Here is a 21,055-nt window from a genome sequence, read left to right on the forward strand (position 1 = left end):
CCAATATGCCAGTGCGTAGGAGAAATTGTGCCCAATAAATGATTAATACACTGCTAAAGCTGTGGGAATAAATCCCCAAGCTTTAATAGGAGATAAAAAGCTATGGCTTCACACAAGAAATCTAAGGCAAGAACAGTTATTCATTCAAAAGGCAATAATTCCAAAACACCTTGGCTGTTGGTTTAATCCTCCATCAGTATATTCATGTTTCTGGTAGGTTGACCTTCTGAATAACAGCTGAAATCTCATTGCATAAACTTGTGGCCTGCAGTAGTAAACCCAGTCAAAAACCCAGGCCTGGGAAGGTCATAGGCCCTAGAAGATAACACTACTGTTATTTTGTAATCATGCACTCACTGCAGCTATAGTTATCTGCATAAAATTTAACAAGGTGGGGCCTGTCACCATTTCATCATTCATAAGAGAGAAGCAAATGAAACCATAACCCCTCACTGAAGGATTATGGCCAGAAATGGGTGTGGGGTAAGGTTAACTAAGTTTTTAGTGATTTGGCCACTTCTAAGGACATGTTCCAGAAAACAATCTCCCTCCTATGCCCAAGCTAGTAACAACAAATAAACTAATTTTATTATTTTAGGGGTCTTGTTGACATGGAGAAGTGTTTAAGCAGGTGAGAAGGAGGGACGAGAATGGATAATAAGGTGTAAAAATGCCCACAACTCACTATATATGTATATGAGATTATCAAAATTGTTTAAGATGCAAAACTAAATATTGGGAACCTGAAATTTCAAGATATAGAAAAAAATCTCAATTTGCAGAAAAATAAATATTATAAACACATGAAAAAAATCATGCAGATGTGTGCCCATTCTGTTCATATATAGATATTAAAATATTATGTAAAATAACTCTCCAGTCTTGATGTTAGGTTTATAAGATCATGTCACATAGTTTAAATATATTTCATAAGATTTTCCCTGAATAAAAGGTACCAGGTGTGTAAAACTGATGAGCATGTATAAGCATAGAATCAAACACAGAAACCTCACATCTTAAAAATACAGTTTTCAAGGCTGGATAAAATATACTATTTGTAGTATTCATTCTCTCCAAATATAAGCATATGTAAAGATTTTTGTGAAAAATACAGTAAAAGTATCTATAGTGTTATGATTGGGAGGTATTCACAATGCCTTGTGGGTCATACCTCACGAATTAATGCATGAACCAGAAATAGAGCATAAATACATGAAATTTTTTGTTCATTCTATTAAAACATATGTAATAATGAGAACCTGAGTTCCAATTCGCAATACTATCGTAAACCAAGGTTCAACCACCTGGTCTATAACTCCAGCACTCAGGCAAAGAAACAACCAGATCAAAATGGCTCTCTGATGAGTTATTCTAGCCAAGTGGAAAATTCCACATTCAGCAGGAGATCCTATCCCAAAAAGGAAAACTGAAGAATGGTAGAGGAGGAAGTTACAATCAGCTTCAATCCTACCTGTGTTTGAACCACCCTTTTTACCCACACACATCACACACACACACACACACACACACACACACACACACACACACACACACACACACACAGTTATTCTCAGATTTTAATGAGGGCAGGAAATGAAAGTGTCCAACCAACTGATTTTAAAATTATTTTTGTCTTTGTTTTTGCTTTTTGAAACAGAGCCTCACTATGTAGGCTTGACTGGCCTGGGTCTTGTCAAGCAGCTGGGTCTTGCCATGTAGATAAAAGTGGGCTTGATAAGGCTATGGATTTGTTCAAGATTAAGATACATCAGGTTTGACCAGCCAAGACCCCCTGAAAGGTCTCTGATGACACCATGGCCCAGATGATCCAACATCCAGAATGGTTTCAAGGCAACTGGCTCAGACGATACAGCCTCATGGACTATTCCATAATCCTAAAATTTTCTTTGTATCCCCATAAGATACAGTGCCCCCCTCCAGCAGGAAGTAGTAAGAGAAGCTACGCCCAAATTCCCAAATTATATGTAATTTTACTTTGTTAAGGTTAAAACCTTCCTTTTTGAAAAAAAAAAGGGGGGGAAGTGCTGTGGGATGTTCTGTATGTCACATGTGTTGCTAATCAGTCAATAAATAAAACACTGATTGGCCATTGGCTAGGCAGGAAGTGTAGGCGGGACAAGGAGGAGAATAAAGCTGGGAAGTGGAAGGCTGAGTCAGAGAGACACTGCCAGCCGCCACGATGAGAAACAGCATGTGAAGATGCCGGTAAGCCACGAGCCATGTGGCAAGGCATAGATGAATGGAAATGGATTAATTTAAGCTGTAAGAACAGTTAGCAAGAAGCCTGCCACGGCCATACAGTTTGTAACCAGAAAAAAAAAAAAAAAAAAAAAAGTGGGCTTGAATTCTTGGAGATCCTTCTGCCTCAGAATTCTAAGTGCTGGATTTAGAGACATGAACCAATACACTCCACCAAATTTTAAATTCTTAATCATGTGTATTGAATTATCTTTTTACTGGTTAGCTCTGTCCTATTATACACAATCCTTGATGAAAGCCTTCTTACTTGAGGAATGAAGATTCTTTTCTGCAATTCTCTATCCATTTGCAGAAATAGCAAGAAATGATTTTGATTCTTTTGTTTTTTATATATTTTTACTTTATAATTAATTTAATTTTACATATCAGCCATGAATTCCCCAGTCCTCCCTCCTCCCACCCCCCCCAGCCTTACCCCCCCAACCCACCTCCCATTTCCACCTCCTCCAAGGCAAGGTCTCCTCTGGGGATTCTTTTCATACTTAACTAAAATACCTCTATGCCAATTCTCCTTTTCCAAGGAGAATTGTCCTGGCACCTACATACATTTCACTGATATTTTTCTAAAGAAGTGCTATACCCACAGGGAGCTTCATCTATTTCCATTAAACTTTGTGGTGGCAAAAGTGAATCTAAAACTGGTATATCCTCCATGATTCCATTATTTGTTAAAGAAACTGAATTTTGCTACTCATTTGAACTCGTGATAATTGAAACATAAGTCCAGGGCTCTACGGAAAATTACATTGCCAGACATAGTTGTATTATTTCCAACTTTACTTTCTTTTTTTTTCTATTATGTAGTAACTATAACTACTCAACAAGAAATTAGCAATTTTTACCAAAATACTTTGGACAGTTCACATAGATCAATAAACACAAAAAAAATACTTTATATTCAAGCATTGTTCACTTACTCTAAAATATGTATAGGGAAATTAGCAACTGAGACATGAAGCATTGAGTTTGAACTCCCATATCCATGGGGACAGGAGTACACTATAGGCTATAAGTTCAGGCAATGCTTTATATGCACTTCCAACAATTATAAAAGCATTGAGTCAATCATTTCTTCTGTACATCTAGGCTGAGATTTTCTCTGGATTGTAGTAAACTAGACGAAGATTATCTGATTAAATCACCACATCCATTGTAGGCTATGTATTCTGGAGCTGAAATGGAGTGAACAGAGTTCAGAGGCAACTCTGACTGCATCTGTAAAACACTTTGAAGAAGATGGAGGCACCACCAAAGCAGATGAAGCAGCCTATACTCACACTTCTGCTTCCCTGGGGGTTTTTGCTATGGTCTGTATCACTGTGGGACACCCACTGTAACCCTGTTGACAGTAATAAGTTGCAACATCTTCAGGCTCCACATTGTTGATGCTAAGCATGAAATCTGTCCCTGACCCACTGCCACTGAACCTGGAGGGGATACCAGAGACTGACTGGGAAACATATTTGATGAGAAGCCTTGGAGCCTCATTTGGTTTTTGCTGATACCAGTATAAGTTATTGCTAATACCCTGGCTGGCCTTGCAGGCCATGGTGACTCTTTCTCCTGGAGTAACAGACAAGGTGGCTGGAGACTGAGTCAGCACAATGTCACCTCTGGAGGCTGAAAACATAGGAGAAATATTAGTAGCTCACAACATTGAATAAGAAAGTAGCTTCTAAACATCTAGAAAAATAAAAGATTATTTTATTTTATTTATTTATTTAAACAAGAAGTCAAATTCCATGTGAGGCTTGGGCTTCCAAAGGAGGCAAGAAAATTCTGTATTTAAATAACATCTCTACTTTTTGCCATGTCTAAACAGTCATACCTGAAACCCAGAAGAACAGAAGCCCAAGGACCTGAGATGTGGACACCATCTTCCAGCTTTTCCTGTGTTTAAGTGTGTCATGCCACAGCCCAGAAAAAGAACTTCTTATAATATTCTAAGAGTCCGGAGCACTAGAAGGAAGAAGTACTTATGCAAATGATACTGACTTCATATTTTTTCCAATAAAGAACTGCTCAGGAGAGCAAGCTCTTGTGCCTTTTGGGACTATAGCTCCCCCTTCTGGTCACCTGGTGAGATGCTGGGATTTGAAAGAGACTTGTGCATGGATCTCACATACATGGATGCAAAATTAGGACAGTCTAAGAAAGTGTCTGGGATACATCCAGTAGTTTTAAATTAAGAGCATCTCTTAGCCATCGTCTTGGTTCAGGGTTATGGTGTTTTCCTTCATGTTTCTTACAATATGGGCACAATCCCATTTCACTGTCTAAACATTCCATGAAGCATCACAACATATAATACTAAAGAGATATCATATAAATGAGACATCATAGACAAGAAAATAGAAAGTATGGATGTCTTAGGAAGACATATTTCTCCAGAGGGTGGAATGGATGCCTTATTAAAATTTACAATCCGCCACAATAGACATTTCAAAGGTCAGGATATCAAAATTTTTGTTTAGTACTTTCCAGATAAAAGCCAAATATTGCTACTTGCATGTTTTACCATCAAGAGTGATGTAGAGTACTGGTGAAGCATTTACAGAGTATTCAAACAAATTTGCTACCTAGTACATAATATTTTCATTCTACATAAAAGACAACAATTCTGATGCAATTTAAATTAGGGGAGAAAATTTTATCAGGTCGATGTGAAGAAAGAACTTTTTCTTTCTCTTGGGCTATATTGCCAGGCTAGAGCATATTTGTTATAATCAAACAATGTCTAAGCTTTTTGAAAATCCTCAATATCCACAACACAGACCATCAAGATTCTAGATTAATGAAAGTGGGAAGAAAGAGGAGCCCTGATTCAGTATTGTGGGAGTGCAATAACTACAGAAAGAAATGTGCAGTTTTCTCAGACAGCTACAAACACCACATGACCTAGCTGTGCCTTTCCTGTGGGTGTACCTAAAGGACTGTATAGCCTATGACAGATATAAATGCACATCCATGCATTTTACTGGTCTATTCACAATAGTTAGGATATTGAATCAACTTAGATGTTCATGACAAGACAAATGGATAAATAAAATATGGTACATTTGTGCAATTAAATTTGTTCAGCTATAAGAAACATGAAATTATGAACCTTTAAGACAAATGGATGGAACTGTGAAAAAACTATATTGACTGAATTAATCTAGTTCCAGAACAAATGACAGATTTCTCACTCTTAAGTAAATTGTAATATCAAATTTTTACATTTCTCTGTTTAATTTTGACTACAACTACATGTAAGGAGTTAGAAAGGGATCACCAGATAGGGCAGGTCTTTGGGAGGGGACAAAGTACCACAATTGGGATAGTAAATTAAAATGGGGGGATGCTTTGTGAAAGAATGTTTCTTGTGTTTGGTGTGAGAAGCTGAGGAAGAGGAGGGTTAAATATATTAAGGTCATTTTACTATCCCCAAAAGAAAAGTAATTCAGACTAGTAAATCATATTTGATGAGCATATTTAAGACAATGAGTCATTGGGTATAATAGAATATCTGTTGACTAGCATTATACAGGTATTCAAAACAAGGAACAGATATGTGTAACCACCACACTTTCCATTAACTATCAATACACAAAGATTGTAAAGTGAAACAACTTAAATAGAATATGAGGGTTTAAGCTGATACCAACAATCATCAAAATGCTGTCATACATGGATAAACTAAAGTATCACAGACAATGTCTCATTTATTTCTTTTTTTCCTTTATTGAAAATCGATTTTGTCCCCACATAATACATTCTGATTATGGCTACCCCTCATCTACTCCTCCCAGTTCCTTCCCCACCTCCTCTCCCATCTGGATCCACCCCTTTCAGTCTCTTATTAGAAAAGGAACAGGCTTCTTTCTATAATAATATAATATATTAAGATAAAACACTCCATAATTGGACAAAAGAAATAAAAGGAAAAGTGCTGCTGTAGGGCCAGCTTTCGGCAGCTCAGGAACTGAAGAGGAAGTGGGAGTCAGGATTGATCAGACAACTGACTTTTTATCTGAGGGAGTAAAACTTAATTCTTTGGGGCCAGAGAAAAGGGGAAAAGCACACACCCACACACATCTTCAACATATCAAAGTCTTTCTCTTTTATTTTTTCCCTTACCTCTTTCCTATTGTTTCTCTTCTATCTCTTTCTCTTTCCTTCTTCCTTTCTTTTTCTCCATACAGCTTATATATCCCAGCAAAATCTTTCAGGCAACATAAAAATTATAATGTGGTTACATTCTATTTTTCAAGTGAATGATTACAATGGTAACAAGTAAAATCACTATTTTCACCAATATTGTTACATGATGAAACATTTTAAGTATTACAGGTGATAAACAAATTATTCCCAAGGATCCACATAAATTCATGTCCAAGCAACATGTCACAGATTAACAAAGTGTAAGCAAAGAAGGTATTTTTCTCAGCCAGTTCTTAACTGGGAGGCTGCATTTTTCCAGTTACAAAGAAAGGATCAATCAGTTTATTATTTATTTCAAAAGATAATCTTATAAAAATAGTAAAAGAATCACAAATTTAAACGTTTTTGGAGAGGCATGTCTCTATTTGGCTTACATGTCAGTTTATCATTGACAGAAGTTAAGGCAGGATGAAACCAAGGCAGGAACTTGGAAGCATGAACTGAAGAAGAAGCCATGAAAGAATGCGGCTTACTGGCTTGCTCCCCATGGCTTGCTCTGCCTGCTTTCTTGAATAATTCAAGACCACCAGCCCAAAGGTGGCCCCACCCACAATAGTCTGGATTCTCCCACATCAATTATTAAGCAAGAAAATCTGCCCACAGACTTTACTGTGGGCCAGCATACTTCTTTAGACCCAGTCTTCTCCCTCTGCTCCTATGATATGTTCATAGATTGTAGTGAGTTCTCCTTCCTACATTCCATCTTAAAAATGTTTTCTATGTTTGGTTTTTTAGTTGTTGTTGTTTTTTTCATGACCCTCCTGCCATCACACACTGTAAAAAGCATCTGCTTTCTCTCTGCAGCTTTTAGATGCCACTGATGGGGGAGTGGTTCTACTCTAATGTCCAATATCTATTTTGTCTTTTACTTTAACTGAGCAAAGTTGGACTATTTTAAAATCCATGTTCATAGGGTACCTGGTCTCCTATATTCATGGAACATGTCTTCCCTCAAAGACATATTCAACTTATGATATATGACTAATTAAAAATACATTAAATTGTTTTCTGTGTCTACTTCCATTCCATACATTTCAGTAAGACAGAATTATTTTAGTCTTGATAACTTCTGGGTCCTCAAACCTTAGTAAGGTGGGTCCATTTAAATTCTTACTGCTCAATCAATTTATATTCATATGCTGCACAATAATTTACTGAAAATAAATTAAGAACTTAATTATGATTTATCATTTGACCACTGAAGTAGCAGTATGACATCTTTAGCCATAAAGTGGATTCTAATACCATTGAGACAAGTTTCCTCATGTGGAGGACAAAATCAGACAATGACGTGCTTGCTTGCTCATTATTTGGGTGATACAACTGGTTGTTTATAAATGTAATACTGGCATCCATGGCTTTTCAAGAGGTGATAAGAGTGGGTTGCCTCCACGTTGAAGATCATGCTTTTAAAAGTTCCTTGGAAAACTGTCACTGAGATGTGTGCAAACTTGCTCCCTGGATTTCCTGTGAAGACGCATAATAAACATTGGCTTCAAATTTGGGATGAAACAAATAGTCCAACTAGTCCATCTTGGTGACTAAATGAGTTTATGAGAAGTCACTTACAGTGTTATGGAAGAGTTACTGTCCTCAGATTCAGACTCTGCACAGTTTTTCACATTAGGCTCTTCTTTTGCATAGTTTTAGGTCTATACGAAATTTAAAGTAAGCCTGTACTAATGTCAAGACCAAAGCAATAGACTTGTTTGCAGGGTGACATAACAGACTCGTGGAATGTCATATATTCATGTGGACTCAATCCCAGGTCATATCAGGGTTACTACTCACCTTGTAGCCTGCTCTCACTCTGGTAAGAATGGCTTTGTCTGGTACCATCTGGCATGCAGAACTGTGAGTCTCTGCATTGCTCCCATCAGCTGCTGGTGGAGGCCCCTCTGACAACAATGGGGTTAGACACCAATCTATGAGAATATAAGACCATTATTAGGAATCATTTTATTGATTGTTTTTTCGATAATAGGTCTCTAGGCATTCAGAATCCACTTATTGGTCATCTAGGCAGTGTCAGGCATGGGCTCCCTCTCTTGGCATGGGCCTCACATTAGATCAGTCATTGGTTGGCACTCCCACAAGTTCTGGATTGTAGGTTGAAGGTTTTGTGGCTGGGTTAGTGTCCCAGTCTCACCATTGGAAGTCTTGCCTTGTTACAGAGGATGGCTGCTGGTTCAGGCTCCAAACCCTCCATTACTTGGAGTCCTCTCTTAGGGACACCCTGGTAGAATCCCAGGAGTTTCTGTTGCACTGTTTCCACATCACCCTTCTAAATGCCCTCCAGTACCAGTTGTCTCTCACCATGCCCTCCCTCCATCACCCTACCTGGTTCCTTCTGTTCTCATTATCACCTGCCCAAGTTCACTCACATAATCTATTCCATCTCCCCATTAAAAGACAATGGTATGTTCTCACTTAAAGGTGGATATTAGCCATTAAGTAAATGATAATAATTCTACAATCCACAGACCTAGAGAGGCTAAGTAATAAGGAGGGCTCTAAGGGGCCATACATAAAAACTTGCCCTTTTTAAGGTGCAAAGTTGCTGCAGACCGGTGAAAGCCACCTGTGACTACTAAGAGTGAAGTTAAACTGTGAATATGGGGATCTCACATGCTACTGGGAAATAATACACACAAGCAAAACCAGTGAGCAGGGGGAAAAATCTGATCATCTCACAACAAGAGGTGGCTGAAAAAAATGCACTGTTTCTGTTTCTTTAGATTTCATTGTTTTTACCCCACTTTCCCAGTAAAATTTTATAGTTTTTGCCTATAGAGGAGAATATGCTTTCTTAAGACTGGCTTACTTCAATTAAAATTATGTATTCTACTGCCATCCACTATGTACCACTAGCCCAAGGTGCATTTTTTTATTGTTGAAATATGTTTGATTGTTTATTAGCCAGTTTTTATCCATTCAGCCTTTCATCCCTATCAGCTAATGCCTTATCTTAAGTATTAGGAAAATATTCACAATAAATGTTCTCAATTAGGGGTCTCTGTAGTATATATTTCCATTTTCTATGGATGTTAACAGAAGATGGTTGGGCTACCCTGGGTAAGAGTTCCATTTACATCTTCTAATATTCATACCACCCTCTAAAATGGCTCCAGTAATTTCCAGTGCCACCAATGCTGTACACAATTTGCATTTGTTCACTACTTTATGAGTATTTACTTTTTTATTTAAACAGATATTAAAAACAGTATGAGCTAAATTTTTTAATTAAGAATTTTATTTATTTATTTTACTTGCTAATTACAGATCCCCCTCTTTCCTCCTCCCACTTCTTCAGTCTCCCCTCCTCCAGCCCCCACTCCATTCCCTCCTACAAGAAAGTAAGGCCTCCCACGGGGAATCAGCAGATCCTGGTACATTCAGTAGCAGCAGTTCCAAGCCGCTCCCCCTGCCTCAAGGCTGCAGGAGGTGTCCCACCATAGCTAGTGGGCTCCAAAAGGCCTGGTGAGCTGAAATTTAATTGTAGTTTTTTATTTTCTTTTTATTATAACATGACTGAGCTGTCAGCTTTCTCTCCACCGCTTGGCTTTCACCAGGCAGGAAAGCAATACACAACTGTTGGAAAAGAAGTCATTGGTTACCAGACCCAGGCAGAGAACTGTAAGTTACAGTTATGGTATAGCGGCAAGACATACTCACTAGTGCATCCATGCTATGCCTATAATGGGATAAACAACTGCTTTCTGGTTGGATTGGAGAGCTACCCTAGCAGATGGAACTCATGACTTATACTGTAAACCTGGTCAAGAGTTCACGTCTGGGAAGGTCACGGGCTCTAGAAGAGAACACTACTGTTGTTTTGTAATCACACACTAACTGCATAAATGGTTATCTGCATAAAATGTGACAAGGTGGGGCCTGTCACCATTTCATTATTCATAGGAGAGGATGGAATATGACCCTGAAGGACTATGCACAGAAATGGGTGTGTGATAAGGGTAACAAGTTTTTCAGTGATTTCACCACTAATAAGGCCATATACCAGCAAATAATCTCCCTCCCATGCCCAGACTAAGAACCACAAATAAACTCATTTTATTATCAAAGGGGTATTTTTGGCATGGAGAAGTGTTTAAGCAGGTAAGAGGGATGACAAGAAGGGATAATAGGCTATAAAAATAGCCACAACTCACTTTATATGTATATGAAATTATCAAAATTGTTAAGACACAAAAGCGAATAATGAGAACCTGAAATTTCAAGATATAGAAAAGCCATTTCAATTTGCAAAGAAAAATAAATTTTTTAAACACATGAAAAGAATCACACAGATGTATGCACATTCTCTCCACACACAGAGACTATAAAATTATGTAAAATGTCTCTTCATTCTTTCTTGACGTTCAGGTTTATGAGATCATGTCACCTAGTCTAAATATATTTTGCAAGATTTTCCCTGAAGAGAAGGTACCAGATGTGTAAAACTGATGAGTTTGCATAACCATTGGACCAAACACCAAAACCTCACATCTTAAAATATAATTTATTACATTAAAAAATAAAATGTCTTATTTGTGGTATTCATTCTCTCCAATATGTGTGAAATATATATGTGAAAATATAGTAAAAGCATCTATAGTGTCAAGATTAGAAGGCATTCAAAATGCCTAGAATATAGGTCATATATCACTAATTGATGCATAAATTGGACATAAATAAATGAATTTTTTTGTTTTTTCTATTCAAACATATTAACCTCAAAAGAATGGTCCTGAGGGTCAAGACTGTTTTTTTTTTTATTTTTAGTATATTAGGTTCAAGATCAAAGATAAATCTTATCTCTGAAAGGTATTTGCCATGAAAGAATGAGACCCCGAGTTTCAATCCCCAATATTATCATAAAACTCAGGTTCAACCACACTGCTCTATAACTCCAGCACTCAGGCAAAGAAACAAGCAGATCAAAGTGGCTCTCTGGTGAGTTATTCTAGCCAAGTGGAAAATTCCACATTCAGCAGGAGATCCTATCCCAAAAAGGAAAACTGAAGAATGGTAGAGGAGGAAGTTACCATCAGCGCCTGGGGTCTTCAATCCTACCTGTGTTTGAACCACCCTTTTTAACCACACACATCTCACATACAAACACACACACACACACACACACACACACACACACACACACACACACATACACACACACTGTTATTCTCAGATTTTAATGAGGGCAGGAAATGGAAATGTCCAACTAACTGATTTTAAAATTATTTTTGTCTTTGTTTTTGCTTTTTGAAACAGAACCTCAGTATGTAGGCTTGACTGGCCTGGGTCTTGCCATGTTGACCAAATTGGCCTTGAATTCTTGGAGATCCTTCTACCTCAGTATTCTAAGTACTGGGTTTATAAACATGAACCAACACATTCCACCAAATTTTAAATTCCAAATCATGTTTATAGAATTATCTTTTTCCTGGTTATCTGTACCATTATACACAACCCTTTATGAAAGCTCTCTTACTTTAGGCATGAAGATTCTTTTTTGTCATGCTCCTTCCATTTGCAAAAATAGCAAGAGACTATTCAGATTTCCTTTCATACTTAGCTAAAATATTTCTATAGTAATTCTCCTTTTCCAAGCCTCTGTCCATGCACCTACAAATAGTTCACTGATATTTTGCTAGTGAAATGCTGAGCACACAGAGCTTCATCTATCTCCTTTAAGTTCTGTAGTGGCACAGAGGAATAGAAAACAATGGTATATTCCCCATGATTTCATTGTTTGTAAAAGAAACTTCATTTTGCTATTCATTTGAACTCATGATAATTGAAACATAAGTCCAGGACTCAATGGAAACTTACGTTGCCAGGCATACTTTTATTGTTCCCACTTTCATTTTTTTTGGTACTATTAAATAGCAACTGTAACTGCTCATCAAGAGTAGCAATATTTTATCAAACTATATCATACAGTTCACATAAATTCATGAACATGAAAAATACTTTATATTCAAGAGTTCTTTACTTACTCTAAAATATGCATAGGGAAAGTTGCAACTGAGACATGAAGCAGTGAGTTTCAGCTCTCATATCCATGGGGTCAGGAGTACACTATAAGCTGTGAGCCCAGACAATGCCTTATATGCACTTCCAACAATTATAAGAGCTTTGAGTAATCATTTCCTCTGTACATCTAGGCTGAGATTTTCTCTGGATTGTACTATATTGTAGGAAGATTGTCTGATTACAAGACTACAGCCATTGTAGAGTATGTATTGTGGAGCTAAAATGGAGTGAAGAGATTTCAGAGGCAAGAAAGCTTCTTCACTCCAATTTTCCATGTATTTCTCAAGGCTGTCTGCATTTGTTAAACGCTTTGAAGAAAATGGAGGCACCACCAGAAGCAGATGAAGGAGCTCAGCCTCATGCTTCTGCTTTCCTGGTGGTTTTTGCTGTGGTCTGTATCACTGTGGGAGGGAAGCTGCCACTCTTTTGACAGTAATAAGTTGCAACATCTTCAGGCTCCACAGTGTTGATACTGAGGGTGAAATCTGTCCCTGACCCACTGCCACTGAACCTGGAGGGGATCCCAGAGACTGACCCAGAAGCATACTTAATGAGAAGCCTTGGAACCTCATTTGGTGTTTGCTGATACCAGTATAAGTAATTGCTAACACCCTGGCTGGCCTTGCAGGTCATGGTGATTCTTTCTCCTGGAGTCACAGACAGGGTGGCTGGAGACTGAGTCAGCACAATGTCACCTCTGGAGGCTGAAAACAGGAGAAATATTATTCAGAACACGACATTGCATTTAAAAGTCACTTCTAAACTACTTTTAAAAAAGATAAGATTATTTTTGTATCAATTTCTTTCAACAGGAGGTCAAATTCCATGTGATCCTGTGCTTCCTAATGATGTAAAAAATTCTGTATGTAATTGACATCTCCACTTTTTGCCATGTCTAAAATCTCATACCTGAAACCCAGAAGAACAGAAGCCCAAGGAACTGAGATGGCGACACCATCTTCTGCCTTTCTCTGTGTTTATGTGTGTCATGGCACAGCCCAGAGAAAGAACTTTTTATAATATTTTAAGAGGCAGGAACACTAGAAGGAAGAAGCACTTATGCAAATGATACTGACTTCATATATGTCCAAATAAAGAACTGCTCAGCAGAGCAAGCTCTTGTGCTTTTGCGGAGTCTACCTCCCCGTTCTGGCTACCTGATGAGATGTTGAGATTTGAAAGAGACTTGTGCATGTATCTCACATACATGGATACAAAATCAGCACAGTCTAAGAAAGTGTCTGGGATACACTCAGTAGTTTGAAATTAAGAGCATCTCTTAACCATTGTCTTAGTTCAGTGTTATGTGTTTTCCTTGATGTTTCTTACAATATGGGTGAATCCCATTTGACTGTCTGAACAGTCCATGAATCATCACAACATATAATACTAAAGAGATATCGTATTAATGGGATATCATGGACAGAAAAATAAAAAGTGTGGATGTCATAGGAAGACATATTTCTCCAGAGGGTGGAAGGAAAACATATTAAAGTTCACAATCTGCCACAATTGAGAAGAATTTCAAAGGTCAGGATATCAAAATCAAAATATTTGTTTAGCACTGTCCAGATAAACTCTGAATGTTGCATCTTGTATGTTTTACCACCACCAAGAGTGGTACAGAGTTATGGGAAAACATTTATGGAATGTTCAAACAAGTAGCTTACCTAGTACATGATTTTTCATGGTACATAAAAGGCAACAACTCTGATGTAGTTTAAATCAGAAGAGAAAATTTTACCAGGTCTTGTTGAAGAAAGGAGTATTCCTTTCACTTGGGTTATGTAAGCAAGCCATAGCATTTTTTTTTATTTACAAATGTTGTCTAAACTTTTTGAAAGTCCTCAATATCCACAAAACAGACTATCAAGATTCTAGAGGAATGAAAATGGGAGGAAATGGGAGCCATGATTCAGTGTTGTGGGAGGGCAATAACTATAGAAACTGTAAACAATATTTTGGGAATTAGGGCATAGCTTTTCATATCACTACTTGCTGATCAGGGGCACTGGCACTCTTATGGGGATCCTGAGAAAATTCTTGAGATAATGGTCAAGTCCTGGGAAGACTGGATATAACGTAGTTTGATACATACCATCTGTTAAAGTTCAGGAGGTCTTGCTTAATCGAATCTGATCCATGTTAACCTAGAATAAATCCACAGCCTCTTGCTTCCTGTGGAAAAAAAAGAAGAGCCTGCTTTCCAAAGCAACAAAAACTTAAATCCAAGTTTTAAAATCAAGACACCTTTAATATATATGTTTAACTTAGTAGCCTTTACAATCAAATGTCTTTCTGCAGTTAAAAATCCCCAAGACAACATAATCCAGATTCTCTTGTGTAATATCCATCTTTACATGGCTTATTATATTTTTATATATAATTTTTTTAAGACTTTCATCTTTTGTGTATCTATAATCCTCTGATCATTGCAAACTGCAGCATGACTAAGGATGAAGCTGCAGCCCTGGCTGCTGACTAAACCCACCTCAGCTTCCCCACATGGTGGAGGTACTTAGGAGAGTCACACTTACTCTGCCAACTCTTGGGTTTGTGCTGCCACCAGGAAGCAGGCAGTTGACCCATAAATTTTTTTTTGTAATAGCAATAGCTAAATCTACCACGCAGTGTGATGTGCAGCTTGGAGACTCCTCTGTGTTTCATGACAGGAGTCTGCCATGCTGTGCTCAAGCCCACATGCCACAAACCCACCATGGCCAGGGGACACATCACTGTACTGGGCCTGCCATGAGCAACATGAACTAGGAAGGTGCTCTTAGCTACATTTATAATCTCTTCTTAAACTCTCTCAGGTTTTAGGTGAAAACTCTTGCTACCACATCTGGGCCCCATTTGTAGTCAGAAGTTTTTCTGGATCCTGCCCATCCCACAAACACTCAGACCCAAGTAAACACACAGAGGCTTATATAACTTAATAACTGCATGGCCGTTGGCAGGCCTCTTGCTAGATAACTTGTATATCTTAAATTAACCCATTTCTATTAATCCATATTTTGCCATGTGTTCTGTGGCTTACTGGTCTGCTGGCATGTTGTTCCTTGAGCGGCAGGCTGGTGTGGCCTCAGCTCTACTTTCTCCTTCCTGCCTCTGTTTTCCCACCTGCCTCTAAGCTGCCTTGCCATAGGCCAAAGCAGCTGATTTATTAACCAATGGGAACAACATATATTCACAACATACAGAAAGATATCCCCCAGAATCATTTTTTCTTTTTTCTTTTTTTGCCTTTAATAAAAATAGATTTTTCCCCTATATAACATGTCCAGATTATGGTTCCCCCTCATCCACTCCTCCTAGGCCTTCCCCACCTTCTCTCCCATCTGGATCCACCCCTTTCAGTCTCTCATTAGTAAAAACAGGCTTCCTTCTATAATAATATAATATAATATAATATAATATAATATAATATAATATATTAAGATAAAAACCAATTAAGACTCAAGACTTGGACAAAACAAATAGAAGGTTTCTGCTGTAAGGCCAGGAACTGAAAAGGAGGTGTGCAGTCAGGACTGATCACACAACTGACTTTTTTATCAGAGGGAATAAAGATTAATTCTCTGGGCCCAGAGAAAAAGGAAAAAGCACACACCCACACACATCTTCAACATGTCAAGGTCTCTCCTATTTTTTCCTTACCTCTTTCCTGTTCTTTCCCCTCTATCTCTTTCCTCATGTCTTCCTTCTGACTCCTCCCTTCTTCCTACCTCTCGCCCCCTACAGCTTATATGTCCCAGCAAAATCTTTCAGGAAACATAAAAATTACAATGAGTTTACATCATATTTTTCAAGTGAATGATCACAATGAATATAAGTAAAAACAGCATGTTCCTCAATACCCCAATTCATAGCTAAACATTTTACATATTATAGGTATTAAACAAATTATTTCCTAGTACACACATAAATTCCTGTCTAAGCAACTTGTGGTAAACAAAGTGTAAGAAAATAAGATGTTTTTCTCAACAGTTCTTTAACTGGAAGCATGCATTTTTGCTGTTAAAAAGAATCAATCAGTTTATTATTTATCTCAAAAGGTATCCTTATAAAATATTAAAAGAACCACAAATCTAAACTTTTTTTGGTGATGAAAGGCTTTATTTGATTTACAAGTCAGTTCATCATTGACAGAAGTCAAGGCACGCACTCAAGCGGGGCAGGAACTTGGAAGCATGAACTGAAGAAGAGGTCATGAAGGAATACTACTTACTGGCTTGCTCCCCATGGCTTGCTCTGTCTGCTTTCTTGAATAACTTAAGACTACCAGGCAGAGGTGGCCCCACTCATAACAGTCTGGATTGTCCCACATCAATCAGTAAGCAAGAAAATATGCCCAAAGACTTTACTATAGGCCAGTATACTTCTTTAGACTCAGTCTTCTCTCTCTGTTGCTGTGATATATTCAGAGTGTAGTGAGCAGTTCCCTTTCCTACATTTCATCTTAAAAATGATTCCTTTGTCTTATTTTTTAGTTGTTGGTTTTTTTTTCTTTTTTGTTTATTCCTGAAAGTTCATGGCCCTCCTGCCATCGTCACTTTAAAGAGCACCTGCTTTCTCTTTGAAGCTTTAAAGATGCCAGTGATTGTTGAGTGGCACAACTCTACTGTCCTCTGTCTATTTTGTCCTTTATTTCCTGAGCAAAGTTGGACCATTTTCGTGTTTGTAGGGTACCTGCTCTCCTATATTCATGGAATATGTCTTATCTCAAAGACATGTTCAGCTTATAATATATGACTAATTAAAAATACAATAATTTTTTTTTCTATGTCTACTTCCATTCCATACATTTCAGTGAGAGAGAATTATTTTAATGTTGACAACTGCTGGGTCCTCAAGCCTTTTAAGTTGGGTCTATGTAAATTCTAGATTCTCAATCAATGTCTATTCATATTCTGCATGAATAGTTTACCAAGAATAAACCAGGAACTTAATTATATTTTGCCATTTGACCACTGAAGTAGTAGTATAAGACTTTTAGGCATAAGGTGAATTTTTTTCCCTTAGTGCACTCAACTCAACATTTATTTATTTATTTATTTGTTTATTCCTTTTTTATAATATCAATCTCTTTTTTCTCCTTTTTTTAAATTAAGAGGTTTTCTATTCATTTTCAAATCAACAACAGGTTCCCCTGTCCTCCCTCCTCTCACCCCCAGCCTTTCCCCCCAACCTACCCCCCATTTCCACCTCCTCTAAGGCAAGGTCTCCCATGGGGAGTCATCGGAGCCTGGTACATTCAGTTGAGGCAAGTCCAAGCTGGTCCTCCTTGGACCAAGGCTATGCAAAGTGTCTCACCATAGGCACTAGGTTCCAAAAAGCCAGCTCATGCACTAGGGACAAGTCCTGGTCCCACTGGCTGGGGGGTCCCTAAACAGTTTAAGCTAAACAACTGTCTCACTTATCCAGAGGGCCTAGTCCAGTATCATGGGGGCTCCTCAGTTACTGGTCCACAATTCATGTGTTTCTACTAGTTTGGCTAGTTGTCTCTGTAATTCTTCCAGTCATGGTCTCAATATCTCTTGCTCATGGAATCCCTCCTCTCTCTCATCAATTGGACTCCTAGAGATCCACCTGAGACCTGGCCATGGATCTCTGCATCTGCTTCAATCAGTCACTGGATGAGGGCTCTATGATGACAGGGTATTCAGCCATCCTATCGCCAGAGTAGGTCAGATCAGGCACCCTCTTGTCTATTGCCAGTTGTCTATGGAGTCATCTTTGTGGATTCCTGGGAATCTCCCTAGCACTCTGCTTCTTCCTATTCCCATGGTGACTTCATTTATCATGGTATCCCTTTCCTTGCTCTCTCACTGTGCTCCTGATCCAGGTCGAACTTCCTGCTCCCCTAAGCTGTCATTTCCCTTGTCCCTTGCCCTCTATTACCGGCCCCTCACCCCCAGTTTGCTCATGTAGATCTCATCCATTTCTCCATCACTGAGCAATCCATGCATCTTTCCCAGGGTCCTCCTTACTGGCTAGCCTCCCTGGAGCTGTGGATTGCAGTCTGGTTATCCTTGGCTTTACATCTAGTATTCACTTATCACATAACAAGGGTTACTCTATGATTTGGGTACAATCTCACTACTCCATCTCTGAAGCCACAATTGAAATGTATTCCAGGACTTTAGGGGAGTGGTTTGAAATCTGTTTTTAACAAGGAAACCTGGTTTCTCGTGAAACCAGTTTGGCAGTTGATGATGATTCTGTCCGCAATGTGAATGACCGTCTTACCTCGAAACTGTACTATAACACTATGTTAATTAAGAATTAAGTAAAAATGAAAAAGCCAATACAAGTACAGAATTTAAGACATACAGGTATATTCATAGTATGGTTTTTAAAGGAAGTGTTTGCATGTTAAGTATCAATTTTCCTAGAAAACAGATCTCTCAGTTACATGGGTCATAGTTAAAAAGTCTTGAGATCTCTCTGTCACCTTCCATGAGAAAGAAACTCAGGGAATCATTTTTTTCCTGTTCTTCTCAGTGATGAAGAACATCAGGAAGCACAGAATTGAGACTGAGGCCCTGTGTTGTGTTTAGAGTCCTAAGCTATACCCTTGTCCTGTTTCCTCTTTCGGTGAGCTGATATTAACAACAGTCTTAAATTTTTAAAAAATAGATAAAAAATTCAAATAAGGTTTCTATGGAACACAAAAGCTTACAAAGTCAAGAAGTTGTTTAAAGTTCACGGACCTTCTTAGAAAAGGGGGAGAAACACTGAAAGATCCAAAGGTAAGGGAGAAACAGAACAAAACAGAGTGTATGGACATCTCAGTACTCTTACTTTGATGCAGTCACAACAGCTGTGGCTGTCTGGATAAGACCTGCACAAGATTAAGCCAATCGAAAACGATGCATGGAGGGGGCAGACATCATTAGGCTGCACCACTAGCTGATGAGCTATTATTGATAGTTGATGGCTTCTAAGGGTGAGAAACATTTTCTCTAAGACTGTTGTCTCTGATGAATTGAAATTCTCCCTCTTGTGGATGTTCCTACATCAATAAATATATGGTCAACCCACATTGAACTCAGTGTGCAAGGTATATTTATATGTGCACATGAAGTGGGAGGGGAATGAGGGATGAGTAGTAGATTTGATAGAAGTTAGAAGAAGAGTAGGGGGATGAGAATAATTGGAAGCATAGATGAAATTCTCAATTATAAAAATATCCGATTTTGAAGAATTCTGTAGATGAACCACAGTAAACAGGATAGTAGTCATTTAAGGAACATCTGATATGTGTATATCTATGTATCTTGATAATCATGAAATTTAAGGACAGATTTTTTTAAAAATATTCCAAAATATATTTTTATTTCTAATCAAGAATTAATGAATCACTGTCAGATAATTAATATAAAGGGAACCATAATTAACAATTTTTGTGTTAATTTTGACAATTGTGTAAGTAACTCTCCTGACAAACTTCACTGAGAGCTAAAGTGAATGAATACATAAAAAATATAACTTTCAATTATGTATGTGTTATGAAGCTAAAATGGAGTGAAGAGAGGTCAGAGGCAAGAAAGCTTGCCAGGCCTCTTCACTTCAATTGTCTGTGTAAATCTCAACGCTGTCTGCATCTGTAAAACACTTTGAAGAGGGTAGAGGAACCACCAGAAGCAGTTGAAAGAGCCCAGCTTCACACTTCTCTTTCCCTGGTAGTTTTTGCTATGGTCTGTATCACTGTGGGAGGCCAGCTGCTACTCTGTTGACAGTAATAAGTTGCAACATCTTCAGGCTCCACAGTGTTGATGCTGAGGGTGAAATCTGTCCCTGACCCACTGCCACTGAACCTGGAGGGGATCCCAGAGACAGACCCAGAAGCATACTCAATGAGAAGCCTTGGAGCCTCATTTGGTTTTTGCTGATACCAGTGTAAGCTTGTGCTAATACCCTGGCTGGCCTTGCAGGCTAAGGTGACTCTTTCTCCTGGAGTCACAGGCAGGGTGGCTGGAGACTGAGTCAGCACAATGTCACCTCTGGAGGCTGAAAACATAGGAGAAATATCAGTAGATTTTAACATTGCATATGAAAGTAAATTCTAAACTACCTTTAAAAAGATTATTTTATTGTACCAAGTTTCTAAAACAGGAAGTCAAATTCAGTGATTCTGTGCTTCCTAATGATGTAAGAAAATTCTGTATTTAATTAACATCTCCACTTTTTGCCATGTCTAAAATCTCATACCTGAAACCCAGAAGAACAGAAGCCCAAGGACCTGAGATGTGGACACCATCTTCTGCCTTTCTCTGTGTTTATGTGTGTCATGGCACAGCCCAGAGAAAGAACTTCTTATAATATTCTAAGGGGCAGGAACATAGAAGGAAGAAGCACTTATGCAAATGATACTGACTTCATATATGTCCAAATAAAGAACTGCTCAGCAGAGCAAGCTCTTGTGCTTTTGCGGAGTCTACCTCCCCGTTCTGGCTACCTGATGAGATGTTGAGATTTGAAAGAGACTTGTGCATGTATCTCACATACATGGATACAAAATCAGCACAGT

The 21,055-nt window shown here is 38.3% G+C and overlaps 3 gene segments (V, D, J or C); all 3 read right to left on the reverse strand.

Annotated features, from left to right (window-relative positions):
* Nucleotides 1-3,553: 3,553 nt before the first annotated feature.
* Nucleotides 3,554-4,161, reverse strand: LOC131906382 (probable non-functional immunoglobulin kappa variable 6D-41). The segment is given in 2 exon segments: nucleotides 3,554-3,900; nucleotides 4,109-4,161. Coding segments are annotated over 2 exon segments (396 nt in total).
* An 8,715-nt stretch (nucleotides 4,162-12,876) lies between these two features.
* Nucleotides 12,877-13,477, reverse strand: LOC131906383 (probable non-functional immunoglobulin kappa variable 6D-41). The segment is given in 2 exon segments: nucleotides 12,877-13,223; nucleotides 13,429-13,477. Coding segments are annotated over 2 exon segments (396 nt in total).
* Nucleotides 13,478-20,188: 6,711 nt separating this feature from the next.
* On the reverse strand, nucleotides 20,189-20,785 carry LOC131906384 (Ig kappa chain V-V region L7-like). The segment is given in 2 exon segments: nucleotides 20,189-20,535; nucleotides 20,737-20,785. Coding segments are annotated over 2 exon segments (396 nt in total).
* Between the last annotated feature and the right edge of the window lie 270 nt (nucleotides 20,786-21,055).

This window comes from Peromyscus eremicus, chromosome 3, assembly GCF_949786415.1.
Source record: "Peromyscus eremicus chromosome 3, PerEre_H2_v1, whole genome shotgun sequence".
NCBI lineage: Eukaryota > Metazoa > Chordata > Mammalia > Rodentia > Cricetidae > Peromyscus > Peromyscus eremicus.